Raw genomic sequence first — 19,034 nt, forward strand, 5'->3', positions numbered from 1 at the left:
TAATTGCTAATTGATCTGGCTCTTTTCCATCCCTTTAAATCTAACAGCTGACTGTTTCAGTCAATATCTCTCTCACACTCTCTCTGAATGAGAAAGCTGGCTGTTTGGGTACATGCGTGTTTGCACAGTTGTGTGTGTTAAAATTTCAACATTTATCTGCATTTTCAGCTTCCCGTCTGTCTCAGAGAGAAATTCGTCCCGTTGCATTTCTCTTTTACGTGATGCAACGGTTCCTGTTTGCAGGCATTGAGAAACAGTAAGTGAAAAACTGCTAAACACAAAGAGGTGGAGAAATCTGCTGGTAAACAAAGTCAGCTAGTGAACCATGTCCAGAGTTACATCTACACTCATTACCCTTGGTAGCCGGGATATCTCCTTCGATCTGTGCATGTATGTTTGAGAGAGAGTTAAGATGCCAGCTCATTAAAGTAAAACAATGTAAAGAGTTACGATTGTGTTAAGCACCAACTACAATTCAATTGCTCTCAAGTGCTTCAGCTCGAGACAAATGAATGTTTGTTTCCTGAGCTGGTCAATAAAACACATCAATCTGTACCGACACTAATAAGCAGTAAATTAGTTCTCAACCTTTCATCTAAATGTCCTCACAATAAAGCACTGCCTGTTGCACTGCAGAGAATTCATGATTTTACAGCAGGGTCAAGTTTCAGATCAGTTCTGAAAGTGAAGGAAGAGAAAAGTACCCATCTACTAATATCAAAATAATTGAGAAACAGTATAATTCAATAAATGTAGATGTTATTTACATATTAAAACTAGAATATGACAGTCAGTAGACCTCTGCCAAGGCCTAATAATTGTTTTTAAAAACAATCAGCGCCAAGTTGCACATTTTCACGGATAAAAATATATATACAAAAAAAAAAACCTCCTAGATCTGCCCCAGAATTGAATGGGTTCTTTCTTGGCCCATATCTCATCTTTCCACCAAGTTTCATGGAAATCCATTCAGTGGTCTTTGCATGATCCTGCTCACAAACAAACAAACGGACAGAGTTGAAAATATAAGTTCCTTGGCAGATATAATTTATATAAGTGAAGTAAAGTGCATTTTTCCAGTGTGCTTCATTTGATTCACATTTTCCGCTGACGACAAATGAATAAATCACCATTGAAGATAAATAAAAACAGAGCCTTCATGTCAGTTTTGTTAAATACATGATTTATGTGCACAATCTGAGTTGAAAAACTAAGATTTATCATTCTGAGTGACAGTACAGTAGCTGCCGAAGGCATCAGAGTATTCTACACTTCACAGCAGGCTTTACTCAAAGTGCTCCTCTCTACTTGAGGTTGTCAGTGACTGCTGGATTCTCTGTGTGTTACAAAGCCTCCACTATCTCTGAGTATCAACAAAACTGATTATGTTTCTTCTACAGTGTGGTATGATTACAATGTGTGGATCATTGTTCACAGTGTGTGTGTAAATGGTCGATGGAAGTGTGCTATGATTCAAAAGGAGAGAGCGAACAAAAAAAGATTCGGCTGGTTGAGCCCAGACCAATGTAGCCATCATAGCAGTCACACTGTTTGCTCCGTACTCATCATGTTCATTTATTTCTTCCAAAATTAAAATGTTTGTCTCAGTCATCTGAAGGCACAAGTAAAAGACCTGGCAGCAGGCCTCATCAGACACAGTGCAGCACAGAGATTCAGTCTGCTGCAGAAGAACAACCCACACTGTTGCATGACTTCAGCTGGATTGAAGACTACTATGATGGCTACCTTGATAGTGACGGATCAATAATACTTCATTGAGTGATTATGGCACCATTTGATTCAAGATGAATGTTGAGAATTACTACAGTTATTCATGGCAGATATTTACTAGAGGGGCAGTAGATGACGGCCGTTTGTCGGTTATCCAGGTCAACGTGATCAGACATTCAAAGAGAAACATTGGAAGAATAACAGTTCATACAAGATGTTTACCAATAGTTGAAGAGTCCACTTGGAAATAGAGACGAAGAGCATCATCTTGTCTGATCAGACAAGGAAGAGATCAACATTTTTGGAAATCCACATATGTGCTTTCTTGCTCTGATTTAGATGAAATGATACCAGGATTGTAAACTGGACTATTTGATGTTTCCAAAGCTAAGAATAAACTCTCACAAAGATTGTCTTTTGTTCTGTTTTTGATTCATCTGTTTACAGGTTAGCCGTGTATGTATGTTATGCTGGCACTAGCACAGTGCACATTAAAGAATCTATGAAATCTGAAACAATTTGGTCAAAATGTTTACCTATTTAATCTGAACGTTACCTAATTATTTTGTGAAAGCTAAATTAAGAATAAATGAATCATATGCATTGTTATATAAACCTCCATGTAAATTTGATACTAATCGTGGAAAATGAAACAAAGTAAATGCCATCTGGTTCCTCTGTGTTGAGGACAAATTGCCATAGCAGGCTATTATTGAACGCAGCCTTTTTTAAATATGAGCTGTTTTTCGAGTGATAAATGGGACAATGAATTTAAATGTGACAAAAGAAAAAGAATATTTGATTAAATTCCACTTCATTTTACTGAAACCAATTCTTTTTTTATATTTGAAGTTATTATGGCTGACATCACTGTCAAATCAGTCAAACTCTGAAATACCACCAGATGGTCGCTGTATGCGGCCTGTTAAATGTAAACTGAGACTATTTGAATTTGAGTCTGCCGTCACATTGTGGGAATCTGTGGCGCAGAGTGTGGCTCCCGGTTTCAATGATGAATACTGACACCACTAACAAGACATCTCAGGGGACGACAAAAAAGACAAACGCATGACAAATGTTTTTCCACAGTGTGCCAAAGTGTTTGTGGAAGAAAAATTACAAGTGGAATTCAGAATGTCCTTTCAGAGCTAATGGGGAATAAATTATATAAATGGTAAATGGAAGGCAGTTTGCCATTACAATGTGACTGAATTAAGAGTGAACTCATCTCAAACCCTGCTGTCTTTCCGATCCTGGACGTGACAGTAATGCCCAATCTGCTCCTTCCGGTGTGTCCCTCTGTCTGTGTTTCATCTTTTTCGCTACTGTGGTTCTTCAGTCCATGCAGCCCTTAAAGGGAGGATTTGTCAAAAACAAAAAACGTCCATTTCACTCAAAGCAAAACCAATTTGTATTGGTTTCTCCAGTGTTTTTTAACTTTAGAGTTGGAGACCCAAGAAAGGTTGATTTCCAGAAAGAAGCTACATTCACTCAGCTTGGGTCCCCCGGCTGAAGGAGTTCAACTTTGTGTGCTGCATGCAGGATGCAGACAGGTGGAGAAACAAGGTGGATTTTTTCATTTTTTTGAAGAAGGTTGAAATGTCCCTTTAGAGAGGCTGTCAGGCCACCAGACCCAGGCGGGCGATCTTAGCAGAGAGGAAGGAGTGGAGGATGAAGACGATTGGCTTTGGACACGAATGGAGGTCCAGTTGCTGCAGGAAGAAGGGAACAACAGAATTAAAAAGTAGATCAAGAGGAATAATGCAAAACATGACAGAGATGAAAAAGAGGAGAAGAGAGTTTGTAAAGCTCATAAAGCCATAAATGTATGTTCAAGACTAACTCCACAGTCAACAGTTCTCCATGAGGCAGGGATAAGTCAGTCCGACTTCTACACTGTACTGTGCAGTGTAAACACACAAACGCCACGTCACCATGAATAAGGCTCTGCTCATAGCCTGAATCAACAGTGGGTGGTTTCAACAGTATTATGACTCACATCCTGTTCCTAAGGGCTATATGGAGATTTAACCTATAAATTCAACACAAATAACTGTTAAATTCCTCTGATTTAACACTGAGCACCTTTTTAGAGGTTACCTCATCTCCAGGAAACCCAGCACCGAGAAATATTATAAAACAAGCACGACATTGGTCCACAAAAATTCTGAAAGTCTGGATTTTCAGAAGTTGAGATACATAAAGCTATGCTGGCAGCTTGGCTCTGTAGGGATGGCAACTTTAGTGAGTCAGTCCATCACTCAGATCCAGTCTGAAATATCCCAGAGTTATTGGATAGATTGCCATGACTCTTTGTGCAGACATGTCTGGTGCCAATTGAATCCCAACAGCTTTAGTAATCCCCTGACTTTTCATTAAGCGCCACCAGCAGTTCAGTGTTTATGGTTTTCAGCAGTGGGGGAGTTTCAGGGGGATGAGCGGTGATATGCCAACCCCTTAAAACCAACATTACAAACACCCATCCCCATTTTCTGCCTGAGAAAGTGTGCTGCATGTGCATGATAGAGTGTAAGTGTGAGCAGGTGAACATCTTATAGCAAATGCTGCTAACTAAATGTATTTAAGAGTTAGAACCAATTGGCATCAAGAATAGTAGGACAAGAAGAAATTATGTCTGTCTGTATCTGTCAAAACATTCATAAAGATTTTACCATCTTCAGCATAGCCGTGGTAGATGCTGTTGTAACTATGCACATTCATGCATGGAAAAATGTTTTTGAGTGAAGACTAAACACACCATGGGGCCCTTAGTCTTGTTGTTGTCTTTTTGATCAACCGGAGCTGAATTGTGTGAAATTGCTGTGTGAAAGTAATGACGGGATAGTCAACACTGAAGAAGAGCTAAAACTACTGCCCTGCGTTTCTATGCCTCCGCTAACAAAAACATGTTTTGTGAGGCCTACGTGACCTTGACTTTTGGCCACCAAATTCTAATCAGGTCATCCTCCAGTCCAAGTGAATGTTTGTACCAGATGTAATGAAATTCCCTATGGGTGTTCCTGATATATCACGTTCACAAGAACATGAGGTCACCGTGACCTTGACCATGAAAAACAAATACATTAATCTTTTAGTCCGAGGGAATGTTTGTACTGCATTTGAAGATATTACCTCAAGGGGCTGTGTTCACAAAGCAAAACTGTATCTGCCACAATTGAGGATCAAGTGGTCTTATAACATTTTAAATGGTACTTGTCATGTTGTCAATATGTGTTTTTGTGACCGTGTGCCTTTACTATTAATGTTATCGTGATTGTTTCCATCATGTTCCATCCACAAGTGTCTCTGGACTTTATAAAGCATCATCTGTGACTGTGCTGAGACTCAGAAACGCTACAGATGGTAAAAACTGTTCTGATAAGGTAGCCAACAGAGGGTTTTTAATCAAAGCTCGCATGTCGTTGCTTATTTGCCTTCAGCAAATACTGAGCAGTCTGACATGAATAGAGGAATTTTAGAGAAGTCTGACACAGAGCTATATGGAGACTGTCATACAGACAGATCGGGGCCTTGATACAAAACACCTCAGTTTCCAGTTTCTAAATCCCAATCCCATAAGCCTGGAGAATAAATATTTTAGTTTTCACTTGAGTTTCCAGCATACAGCAAATCACAGTGCTGTGGCTTTGTGAATGATGAAACATCAGTGATGTTTTTCTGTGTAAAAACAGTTTGTATTAGTGCCAGGGGAGAGTAATACAAGAGCTGCAACAGTTCAATCTCCTGTCTGTCACCCACGTTAATATTCATATCAGCATTAGATCCAGGAGGCTGAGAAGTGGAATTCTTACAGCGATGAGGAACACATTGGGTGGTGGGAGTGTTTGTGTTTGGTTGTTCTCAGGTATAAACATTAAATTGGTCTTGATTACTTTAAGTGAGGCCCCTGAAACAAGAGCCACCTGAACTTCCACGCAGTGAGCTGTAAAAAGATTAAACCCCTCACAGTAAGTGACAGGTTATTTTCAAAAGAAAATTCCACTGTTGGACGCTCTAACCTCGGAGGACCTGTGTTTGTGTGATTCTTTTTAGTACATGAGTTATTTTGTGATAAAGTGCCGTAATTTACTTTCTGCTGTAGCACTCTCCCTCCGCCTGTCTTCTATACTTGTACTTGTGTTTCGCTTCATTTCCCAGAAGGCTTTTCTCAACCCCCTGAGAGTGGATATGAACTTGTTGTTGTACACGTCCACAGCCAAGTAGGCTCTATATTGTTTGTTTTATTTCCCATCATCACAACTTGTTATTCAAAACTTTGAAAGCTCAGTTAATAGTATATTTCTAAAAGCTGAAGGAAAACCATTTTAACTCACTTTAACTTGAAATGAAATGAAAACGACTGTCACTATACTTGACTGTTAAACAACTGATTGTACAAATAACATGTCAGTCCTGTGCCACATTTGCAAAACACAAAATTATATTCTGGTGCTATTGCGGCAAAACTGGCATTTGTGATAATGTAGAAAGTTATTTCTATTACTCACATTTCTTATATCGAGATAAATTGTTGCTGAAACAAAAATAACTTATATATGTATAATAATCTGTGTTTAGCAAGTTACACACTGATTATATTATATTGGGACCTATGTATAACCACTTACAGTTCTTTTTAATAGTAAAGGTTCCATTATTCTAAGGTGGTCATTTACTTTACTAACACATTTTCTTTCAATGTTCCAAGAAAAACTGAGGACAACAGAGCTCCTGTCAAACCATGTCTTATTAAATTTTGTTTATAAAGCCATAAAGCTTAAGAAATACATATAAACAAAAAAACCACTCACAATCTCCCCCTCCTTCCCTCCAAAGTCGAGGGACAGCATGCGAACTCCGTCATCCGAGGACATCTTTAGTTTTTCATAGGGGTAGGAGAGCAGCACCCTGGGCCTGGTGGGAGTGTGCGCTCCTCCCGCTTCCCCGTTCTCCCCATCGTCCAGTTTGGGGTCAGCCAGCACAGAGAAGCCCTGTTCGTAGTGAATCACCAGCCTGCACTCCTGACCCATGTACATACAACCTGATGAAACACAAAGATGTTACTTAGCATTTTTTGATTGCTAACAAGACAGTATTGCGTTTGTCCCTGAATTAATAATACAACAGATTAGATAAAGTTGAAATGTGAAACCTGGCTGTAGTGCATGAGTAGTTACAATGATATGTAAGTTAGCGCACAAAAATAACAGAGATATTTCAAATAAATATTGTCGACTTCAAAACTGCATTTTATCTCTGTCCTTGAAAAATCTCATCTCCTCCTTACTTTGAGAAGTTTCCTCTTGTCTAACAGCTTCAGTGCAGAGACTATGATTAATGTCTTATGAAAGTAAGTTGGAGTTTTGTACAAAGTTATTTCATTTTCTGTGATATAAATATAGAAGATATGAATGCCATTCATGCTGATTGTTTCCAACACCTAAAATGTGTTCCTCTGTTTTGCATTTCATTAAACAGACACACACACACACACGTTAAAATCATTCACTTGCTCAGAAGCAAGCAGCAAATATATTCAGAATATTCAGAATTGAATAATATTGAATTACTGCTCAGCTTCATATTGCAGTGTAATACAGTGGATTTATAATGATTTGATTACATTAAAAAAAACAACTTAAAACAGGGACAACAAGATAGAATCTTTTGTTTTTTCGGCTTTAATTTTGATAATGGGAAACTATTCTTGGCTCTGCTTTCTTCTTACTTTTCAGAAGACATAAATATAGTGTTTTATGTTTTCCTACTATTTATTATCCAAATAAGGCTAAATCTAATGATCTGTAATAAATCCTACTTTCATGAATATTATAATATCCAGAGGTTTTTCACATTTGTACCAGTGAGGGTGGGCTGTTAGAAAAAGAAGCGACTAAGAAACTGCAGGACAACATAACACACTACATTTTTCAAGCTTTCCTTATTAAAACATTTTGTACCATTTTGTTGACAGAAGTGTTCCATCTTTAATGCTGCTGCGGACGTCCTGTTAATACATAAGTAATCCGTGTCCCATATCTCCTCTCCTAACTGTGGATAACACATTACAATTTCAGTGACACACTCTTCTTTTCACGTGCATACCATCCAGCTGAGAGCGTAATTTATCTGTTCTATCACAATTCTGAGCACTTCATGTCCCACTCTCTCTACTCTCTCCTCACAGCATGTGTCTTGCTGGAAGCTGAGTGTGCTATCTTTATCTGCTCTCCCAATTTACCCTTTTTCTTCTGCCTCTGCTTTAATGAAGAACCTTTTTCGTCTCCACACTGCACTCGGTCTTATTTTATTCAATACCTTGACAGAGGTGCCCCCCCTCAATCTCTCTTTCTCTTTCGACGACAATTGATCCACCAGGATGAGCGGTTGTGTGACAAAGAGACGGCGAGCGAGTAGAGAGTAGTAATCTTTCCATTGTTTGCTGACAGACTTAGCAGGATGTGTGTGTGTGTGTGTGTGTGCGTCTGTGCGTGTACTTTTATATTTGTGAGGACCATTTTAAGCATACACCCTACAGAGTGAGGACGTTTTACGAGAGTGAGGACATTTTGACTGGTCCTCACAAATTCTTGTTTGAGGGTTAAGACTTGGTTTTAGTGTTAGGGTTAGGATTAGGTTAAGGTCAGGGTCTAGAGAATGTATCATATATATTGAGTGTCTTCACTAAGATAGAGGTACAATCAAAGTGTGTGTGTGTGTGTGTGTGTGTGTGTGTGTGTGTAGCATGTAGAGGACAGTGTTGAATGTGTGCACTTATGAGTGTGAGAGTGTGTGTAACACCACTTTGTTGGGAGGGACAGGGAGAGCATTTTCCATTCTGCAGATCCAGAACGTGAAGACAAATGCAGATACATATGTGAGCCTGTGGCTTCTCTCTCTTTGAGTAACACAATACCAATGCTAATATGTATATGTATGAGTGTGTGTGTGTGTGTGTGTTGTCGCTGTCTGTGGGTATACTCCAGTCCTTTTTATCTGACTAGCAACAGGCGGTTTCCTGTATTTCATGTCAGTCAAAACACACTAATCTCCCTTTAGGCATCTAAATCCCTTCCTCGCTCGCCTCTTTATCAAAAGGCGATTATGAAACATACATTCACGTCTCACTGTAGTCAAACACAACTCACAAATAATTCATCTGACTTTGATTTATCCAGAGAGTACCATGTGGATGAGTTGTACTATAATCAAGTAATAGTAATGCACAATAAATTGCCTTTGTTTGTGTAACATGGTTTCTTCATTCACTTGTGGTGATGGATAAATGAATGAAAAGCACTGAAATATCTTATTCACAATTACAAACAGGGCTACAAAGGTGAGTCTAATTACTTTGATTACCAAGTAGCAGTAGTCACTTTACAAGTGTCAAGTTAATTAAGACATAAATAAATAATAAATAAAGATGTTTGCAAAGTCAGAGCCTAAATTACAAACAGGCACACAAAATAAAACTGTAGATTTATTCACAATGCCAATGGTGGGGACTCAGAAATTATAGAGGGAGCTTTAGTTCTGTGCATCCATCCATCCAGCTTTGAGGGTCATGGGGGTGTTTGAGCCAATCCCAGCTGACTATGGGCAAGAGGCGGGTTGCACCCATGACAGGGAAAGAAAACGTAACTAACCCTAAAGTTCCAATCTCACTTTATCACCTACAGTCAATCTAGAGTCTTCAATCAATCCTAACCCTCACTTGCATGTGTTTGGACAGTGGATGGAAGACACCTGGAGAAAGCAGCTTTAGGTTCATCCATGCTTCACCATCGGCTGCTTGGCTACCAGCTAAATGCTGACATCCAGTTCAGATACATGCCATTGTCCAGAGTACCAACTGTTTATTGTTGCTGCTCTATCTGCCACATCTTCTTCATGCTAATGTGCTATATTTTTAGAGTAATTGAGCAGCTAAAATGAACACTTACAGCTGTTAAGTGAGGATTGGTTCTCCCAGCAGAATTCACATTACTGCTGAGTTTCTCTCCCTCATAGAGCAGAGCCTGTTCCACCAAATCTAACTGCAGTGTGGGTTTGAGAGGTTTTGATTCAGGAGAGCAGCAGAATATTGCATTAATCCATCCTCTCCTTATCAACTGTGAGCAACACTACAAACAGCAGGAAGTACTGTTGATGAGAAGGAAACTGTGAATCAAACAGAAAAATGAGGCATGCACCCCGTCGGATATACAGTGTAATATCCTAAAGACACACCATTCATGATGAAAAATGAGTCTCATAATGTGTAATATTATTGTGATGATGTATACACAACAACGACAAACGGCTCCCTAATGGCATAACAGCTGTGAATGGGGCAAAGAGTGTAGGGTCTTTGTCGTTTCCGGGGGTGAAAATTAGACCCGAAACTCGACTCTTCTACCTGAGAGCCTTGATCTTTGAGGCAAGCCGGGATTCCCACCAGAATACACACACACACACACACACACACACACACACACGTATACACACATACACAAACACAGAGAAAGGGGCTTTTCAGGCTGCAACAAAAGCCCTTCTTTCTGCCTGACAGTGAGTGGAAGGGACAGCGGAGGGGAGGGAGCGGTGAGAGTGATAACACTGAGAGAGGACCTGAATGAATGGGGGCAAGAGAGAGACAGTGCAGGAGGGAGAAACCAACTCTGTCACCATAACAACAGGTGGAGACGTTAAAAGGTTATTAAAGGACAGAAACTTGGTTTTCTCAGCCATTTGTTTTAAACTTGTAAATTATATTAGCAGCAGGTAAAGCACTTCAGCTTCAAAAGTGCTTCCCACTGCGCTCGACTTCAAGTGTCACAGCAGGTTAATGGGTTAATTCTCCACACTGAGGCAAAATTGCTTTTTAAAGTGCTCTGTTTACCTGGTCATTAAGGAGACCAAATCGACCTCTGAGACTGAGACTTTACAGCTGTCACCTGTGACACCACGGGTCTGAAACCAGAAGCAGTAACTTTGAACAGGTAAACTTCTCATGAAGTCATTTTTATTCTGTGGTTCATTCTTGACATTGGAAAGTAGATGAGAGAACAATGTCACTACTGTAGACTGTAAGTACAAATGGGTGACGTGTCTTTTTTGTATTAATTAAACTATTATGAGATAAACTGGGAGGTAGATTTTAATAAGCACGGCTACGACTAAGACTGTGTCCAAAATCACTCATTCACTTCCAACCACTTCTATATAGAACACTATATAATGAGCTCATCGGGAAAACAACTAAAATGTTTTCTGACACAACCTCGGCGCTTAATGACGTCACTGTCGCAGGATTATGACGTACAACATCAGTAGCATCAACCGGTGGAGGAATCCCACAGTAAATTTTAAACGTTTATTTCACACATGTTGTATGGCCATCTTTAAACGTAGAGATAAACTTGGGTTTTCTCAGTTTGTGCTGTGATGCTCTGCACACATTCCATTTCGTTCCTCTCGCCTCTCCGCTGCGAGTGCAGTTAATGATGGTAGATGGTTAGTGACCATCGGTTGTATGCAATTTTTCATGATGCATTATGGGAAACAATAAGTGCATTATATAAGGTGTACAAAATGTCAATAAATATTCGGACACCACTACAAAATGGCGAACTCACTATATAGTGCAGTATATAGTGATTGGTGAATGATTTCCGACACAGTGTACATAAAATATATATACCATATTTATTTCTCTCCACTCTGCTTCATGGATCACTGCTTAGGATCAAACTATAGATTTTTGTTATGTTCATTAAGACAGACAAGTGAGGGTGGAAAACTCAATGTTGGGACTTCATTTTATGCAATACCTTATCCTGTACATTTCTTAAAATATCAATTTCAACTTTGAAAAGTCACATTGGACACAATGATAATAGAAATGACAGCAGGCCAAGTGCTGGTGACATTTGATTTCACATCTGAATAAATTACTTTCCCCATTAAAATCCCTCAAAGGATGGCCTGCTGCCCGTTAAGTGATTGAGAGTAAATCTATCTTCAGAGCAAATCTCTATCACGAGCCCTGACAGTGAATAAACCACCGCAATGATTTATCAAAATGTTACACAAGTGAAAAGGCCATCAAGGTCAGCCCAACGATTCGTCAAATGGCAACTGCTGAGAAATGTGTGAATCTACGCATTATCACACTCCTCCTCAGGAAAGTTCCATCAGAGGAAACTAAGGGCTTAGTGCTCACATCAATCTGTTTCGGAAAAGTTATGGGATCCATTCAAGACAGAAATTCGATAGTGAGTGATAAAGATTGTAAAGCATTCCCATTTGTCTCCTTCCTGTGTCTCTGACCTGTGTTGTAAATCAGCAGTGCAGTGCAAAATTAAAGATGCTATAACAAATATTTTTAGCTACGGCATCGTCACAACTCAACAAGGCAACGTCAGACTGACAGTCCAACCTTGTCGTCTAGACTGAAATTAAATTATTGGAAGGACTGACTCATAGTTTCTACAGAATGACTCCTAATGACCTGTAGATCCACTGACATCAAGCACCATCATTCTTCTCCACCAAATTCAGAGGCAAGGGACGGGCACAGGGATGTCCAGTGTACTTGAATAATCCGGGGTATTAGCATATATAGTATTTATAAGTAGAATGCTTGGCTTGACTCGAATAGAGAAAACATATTGTAAATATATCTCTGAGCTGGTGGCAGAAGGATGTGGTGATGACGCAACAGAAATCGTTTGTGAAAAGAGCAGGAGGCAGATCTCATTAAGAAAAACTGAATTTGTTCCAGACAGCTCAAAACAAGGAGCAGGCCCAGGAAGAAACAAAAGGCAAAACTCAAACTGTCCATGAAAAGAAAACACTGGAGACAACACTGACAGAGACTGAGACCTAACAGAAGACTGGACAGAGACAGAGGTGAGGACTTAAATACAAACTGAACTGATGACAAACTAGAGACAGGTGGCACAGGACAAACAGGTGAAACTAATCAACGCAGGAAGTGAAGTGAACGGAAACACGAGGGAGATCAGACTTTCAAAATAAAACAGGAAACAGAGTGGAACAAATCTAAACACAGAATGAAACACAGAATTGAAACAAAGAAACACAGATAAAGTTCAAATGAACAAAACTGTCCATAATATTCTTTATCCAAGAGTTAAAAAGTCCTAAATCATGACAGAAATGATGGAAGCCATTATACTGAATATATTAATGTTCATTCAACAAGGACTACGAGTCTTCATGTGACGGTGGTACAGTGGAGGCTGAACAGGTCTACTGGACATTTAAAATTTTCATGCTGATGTACTGACTTCAGTCAGACAAAAATTATCTTATTATTTTGGGTGAATTTGATAAATCAGTGGTACAGTATTTCTATTCTCCTTAGTTAAATTGCTGGTTGGACTTTGTTGGGTTTTGTATTGTGAAAAAAAGAAAAGTAATCAAACTTAAGTCATTAGTAATAGTGTGGGCGTAGATGTGGGAACCCACTATACATGACCTGCCCAGGACCAAACAACACACAACTCCAGTAGGCTCAGCTCTTTAGCTGTTAAAGAGCCAGTAAATACCTGCAGAGTTACTAAGGAGAGAAACAGATTTACGAGAACATTCATCTAATTTCAGTCAAACATGACTACAATTGAATATTAATGTTGTTGTTGTATCTGCGGGGCGTATAAATAAGAAACTGTTTGCTAACACACTCATTAAATAAACCTGGTGAGAAGGTGATAATTTGTCAGTGTTAAGTTTATTTCCATTGTCCCCAGGTGTCCAAAAATCAATTACCTCAGGTTTAAACTTAATCTTTTGATGCCAATGCTACAACACGTCGATACTGAGCAGCGTGCCTCAGTCTAGACAGCGTTTGGTCATGGGACTAAACAAGATGTCCTCTTAACATTCACATTTCCCAGCAAACTGCCGTAACATACAAAATCTGATTGTCATCACACACCTCGGAAGTGGAAGCAGTGCCGACTTGAATGAAGTGTATTCCATGCCGATCACAGCATAACATCTAAACCTGGATAAGTGGGCGCAGACGTGACTTAGGAGAGTTTTGGCTAGAGTTTGGCGGTGATAAACACTGACAACAAGGGTGTGGTGTTCTGGCCGTGTAGCATTTGCTTCTGAAACCGTGCCGTTTTATGTATAAGTGGAGTTTGAAGTGAAACTTTTGGCATGGTGTTATCATAGACCGAGAGAGGCGGAGGGGACTCAAGGGAGAAGTGCAGTTCCCAGGACATTTTGTGCTTAGAGAGGAGAAAGGCAAAAGAAGAAAAAAAAAAAAGAGGGGGGGGGGTATTCATCTGGAATTCCCTGGACGACCGATACCCAATGCTAAACACCACACATACACACACACACTAGAATAGCATTCCTTTCTATAAATAGCATGTGCTTTGTCTACATCTTCCATATGGCTGTCAAATTACATCACAAACCCTCCCCTATCTGGGTGGATGTGGGAGTCTGTGTTTGTGTATGTCTGCATTTTGCTTTATACACTAGATTCAGAATTTATTTTAGACTTGGAACACCTGAGGCAATACTTACCCTTGTAAACTCTCAAATCTCTGAGGATACGTTTTGCTGCGGCGTGCCTGAACACGACTGATGGAGCAGCAGTGAATTCAGCACATTGACCTGTACAGCTCATTCCACTCTAACCACAGCTACACATGTGTGTTCCTCTGTTCAATGGGGTCAGATTATGTACATTAAGTGTATGTTACTGAATCGTTATGTTGATGTGTTAAATATCTGCACTCACTCGTCGTGACTTCTTTGATCATCTCAGCGGAGTTGTGACATCCGTTCACTATGTGTCTGGTCCACAGGGACAGATCCTTGGTCGTCTCTGCCCGGAACAGATGAGTCTCGATGCCGAGACGTGTGCCGGTCCGAGTGGCGAAGTACAGCTCAGTGCCAGAGTGAGGGGACCCCCGGTCAGGACCAGAGTGGACCAGGCTGAATAAATACAAACACACATGCACTGTCATTTACTTTAGAGAGAAGGAAGAAGACACATATTATGAAGTCCCTTGTTAATAAATATCCCTTCTTGCTGAAGGGAAGGAAACTTCTGAATTATTTTTTCTTCACTTTGCTTCACAAGTTAACAAAATCTTTTGGTCAGAACTGGATCAGGGAGCAAAATGATTTGTTTACTGAGTCAGTAACACGAAGACTCAAAGGTCAAACCAACAGCTGTGACTAAACAAAAGCCTACCGCCGTGCTCGCAGCAGTTTAAAGACTGTTTTTAGTCCTTAGCAGTTAAGGTGATATAAATGCTAAAATGGTTGTGGTAATGCCGGTCAATGTAGTTTTTAATAAATCAACTATAACATATCACATGTAGCATATTACAGTCTGGATCTGCTCCAAATGACACGCACCGTTATAAATATCAGTCCCCTAAACCTTATTATCTTCATAAAGATCCATGAATTATTATCTGAGAAATCAACGACAATGTTGAAAGATTCCAAATGTTAAAGAAAGTGAAAATAAAATTCCTGGATCTGCACCAAAATGTAATGGGCTCTTCCCTGACGCATGTCCCATGTCCCAAAGTTTTGTGGTGATTGTCATTTTTTGTAATCTTGCTCACAAAGATACAAACTAACATACACGTCTTTGTCAGTGGTGATTACTGTGACAAGAAAATATAGTAGTATAATAGTCTCCACAAAACATATTTCTTAAACATTTATTTTTAAATATATAAGAAATATTTCATTGTACCACTCTATTGTTTGTGTTGAGGATCTCCATGTTCATATGGTGGTGAACCTACCGTGTTGCTAAAAGTGGATAAGTGTGTGCAGGACTCTGCCAGACCTCCTTGCTTCGTGGTAGACTGTCGTACAGCAGCAGGTCTTTCTCTGTCAGCACCACCAGCACCGGCCTCCAGCTCTGCTTCTCACTCTCCGTCTGCAGCACAAGCAGAGAAATAATTAGACGTGGATGCTGACAAAAGTGAAGAAAACCGGCTGCAAATGTCAGTTGTATTATAAATTGATTATTGCATATTTTGTGCGTTAATTACCACAATCTGAAGTTAGTCACTAATTAGGTAGTATTCATTATAACAACACCAACAGATCTTCATTAAGCTGTGAAGGTTTTTACTAAATAACAAATGAGTGAATCATAAAAAGCTGCTCAATTACAAGTTGAATCAAGCAGCTTGATTCTGCAGGATTTGAATGCCTATGCTTTCTTATGTTAATCACAAATCCTGATAGAAGCAGATATTTCATCAGAGAATGAATGGCTGTGAGCCAGCAAGTTGCTAAATAGGATCAATGTTGTGTCATAGAGAGGAACGGTGTGCCTATTTAATAAGTACCAGACTGTGTGTTTACTTATCAGTGGGTGTGAACCAGTTCTCACCACTCAACTTAACCCATGACCAGGAACCCAAACATTATTTTTCTCCTCTGTACTCTCTGTTATACTTTCTGTCTCTCTGGGAATAGCTGAACATAAAGGTGGCTGCATGTGTGCAGGTAAACTTTCAATACATTTTCTTTGCCGTGCCCCTTCACCCATTATTGGTAATGAGCAAACCCCTCGCTCTCCCTTCAGAAACACCCGCATTTAATCCCTTAACTTAGCACGCACACACACACCACCCTGCATTTCATTTTACAATGCTCCATAACTATTCTCATTATGAAAGCTTATCTGCAGCCCAGCCATGGAATCCTAAGCTGTTCTTTGAAGTTCTGCCTCAGCCAATCACAACGTGGGATTTAGAGGGTCAAGGGTCGGCTTTTTAACATAATAGAGAATATGTTGCTTAGTAACAGTATTGTAATGCATTTGAAGGATGAAATGCTGTCAAATTCATGAGGACTGAATTAGACAGGTGTGTGTGTGTGTGTGTGTGTGTGCGTGTGTGTGTTTGCACAGGTGTGTCTGTATGTGAAAGAGGAAGTGAAGCTGGCTACTCGCTTGTGTGAATTTCAAGAATGTGTGCATCTGTGTGTCTTGTAGATATGCACGACGCAAGACTGTGCATGCAAATACAGGCACACACACGCATATTCTGCATATGTTTGCACAGTTAAGGTATTATCAAGAATTTGCACACTGTCTCTCTTCTCTCTCACTTATAAATGTGCGCGCACACACACACACACACACACACACACACACACACGCCTACCTTCCCTGCCAGCCATCCCAGGTGTCGTATCTCTCTGCTGCCAATCCCCGTCCTGGCTGTGTTCTGGATGACCTCTGCCAGTGCCCGCTGTGGTGAGATGACAGTTTTTAGGATGGATGATCCTCTGGAAAGTGTTAGATCCTAAGCAGCTCTGCAGGAGCTAAATCACACCCGTTGAAAGATCTAATTCTGATAGTGACACTAATGAAGAGAAAAAAATCAATCAAACCAAAGACGAACCTGTGCCAGTGTGGATGTGACAGAGTGCATGGCAGAGAACCAAGACAGGGCAGATGGTTGATCCGGGCACCGCAGCACCACAGTGTGCCTGGCGTCAGGGGAGTGCAGCTCCAGTTGTCTGGAAAAGAAGATTAGACAAGTTCAAACAGCTTTAACCTCTCCGTTATCATTGATGGGCTCTAAAACTTCTGCAGTTCATTTTGAATACATAAATTTATCACAAGCCTCGTCAGGTCGACCCAATTTGACTCAGTGTAGTCTCAACTCACACAGAAGCCAAATGTTTAGCTCTGAGAGACGCTCGTTTGTCTCATCCGCCTGAGAAATGGAACGCGGTCAGAGCGATGAAATAAAGAGCACCGATATTTCTGTTTATTCAAGTCAATGCATCCTCTTTGGGCCATATGACACAATACAGTCTCCCACTGAATTTCCATAACTAATCTGCTTATATCATATGGGAGAATTTGTGGCCTCGAGGGAAATGCATTTAGGAAGCTCTCCGTCTCACTGAATGGCTCTTTGATTGTGCACTCAATGAATATGAATTTTAAGAAGCTACATGTGGCAGCCGTTACAGAGCATAATGCGGTGTGTGAATGTTTTTTTGTAGCGTCAATTCAGTCGGCGTCAATGTGTGTGGAGTGAAACCACAGGAAAAAATACTGCAAACAGGTACGTTAAAGCAAAGGTTAGATGTCTTCTGTCCTTTTTGGAGAAGGAAGGAACAAACCACATTATAATTTACTTTGACACACATTATTAATTATAACTGACTCAGAGGCTTATACCCTTTCCACACAACATTTTGAAAAATTAACTTTTTCCCATGTGTATGAGCCACTCATCCACACACAAGTATTTTTCATCACTAGAACAGAGTTTTAATTTAAACTTTAAGTGCAGATATTCAAAACTCTGGTTCCTGCATGTGTATCCGTAAGATTTGTAAACTCCACTGTTTGTCATCATTTGGTCGAGAAACCTTTAAATGTAGGGCAGAATATAGATGTGTTAAGTTTTAAATCTCACATCAGCATGAGGTTGTTGTGTAGTGAATGAAATGTGTCGACAGTATGGTCAGTAAACCTGCTGCAGGGAGCACCCAGGGTAAATTTGTGGGAATACAGATTCAGTTTCAACTCATGGCATGAATGGAAATGAATTCTTGATCCGGTGAGTGCATACCACCGACTCTAAAACACTCTAGCATGTGTGTAAGCGTCCCTTCGGTGTCCAGGTGGTCCTGGTGTTTAAAAATAAAGAAACCACTCTAAACCCAGCGTGGTTTCAGTTCTGCAAACATGCAGCTTTCTGTATTCACACGCACAGAGACTCTGGGGACCAGGAAAGCCCCAGTATGTGATGAATCTGCTCTTCCATAAATCCTCAGAGGCCTGAGAGAGCATCTAGATCAGCTCCAGGTGTGTTACTCTGTTCTTGTTACTGGGTTAAAAATAGAAGTGGTGCCCGAAAGAGGCGAGTTCATTAAAGACAGGCCTGGAAGGGGCACGAGGGGAGGACTGGGGGAGACTCCAGGACCCGAGGTGTGTTTGGTGGACAAGGACGTGTCAGTCTGACTCCCACAAGTTATACAAGACTTTATCTGCCATTTTCTGGAGCGGCCAAGTTCTCTCATTTCTTGCATGCATGACACAGGAATGTGGGAACATATATAGGGGATCAGGGGGAGAACAGCTAACGGACCGGATGAGGTGGATTTGAGTGTCTTCTGGTCCTGCGTGCTTGAAGATTAGTCTCAAACTTCATCAAAGCACAGTTGTCCTCAAAGGATTATCGCTGCATACATACAGCAAATATGTATTCAAGCTCGCCATCTCTGTTCCAGCATACAGATGTGCACTAACTCTAAATATTCATTCATGAACTCTT

The 19,034-nt window shown here is 40.3% G+C and overlaps 1 protein-coding gene across 1 annotated transcript in view; it reads right to left on the reverse strand.

Moving 5' to 3' along the window:
• Positions 1-1,162: 1,162 nt before the first annotated feature.
• Positions 1,163-19,034, reverse strand: part of sntb1 (syntrophin, basic 1) — a 35,954-nt gene continuing 18,082 nt past the window's right edge. Inside the window, exons 3-8 of the mRNA XM_069537119.1 lie at positions 17,142-17,259; positions 16,902-16,988; positions 15,525-15,661; positions 14,498-14,694; positions 6,543-6,772; positions 1,163-3,443 (exon numbers count right to left, since the gene is read on the reverse strand). Of these exons, the coding sequence (XP_069393220.1) occupies positions 3,351-3,443; positions 6,543-6,772; positions 14,498-14,694; positions 15,525-15,661; positions 16,902-16,988; positions 17,142-17,259 (862 nt within the window). The 3' untranslated portion in view covers positions 1,163-3,350. The remainder of the gene's footprint in view (positions 3,444-6,542; positions 6,773-14,497; positions 14,695-15,524; positions 15,662-16,901; positions 16,989-17,141; positions 17,260-19,034) is intronic.

The sequence above is a fragment of the Paralichthys olivaceus genome, chromosome 13 (assembly GCF_024713975.1).
Source record: "Paralichthys olivaceus isolate ysfri-2021 chromosome 13, ASM2471397v2, whole genome shotgun sequence".
NCBI classification, from domain to species: domain Eukaryota; kingdom Metazoa; phylum Chordata; class Actinopteri; order Pleuronectiformes; family Paralichthyidae; genus Paralichthys; species Paralichthys olivaceus.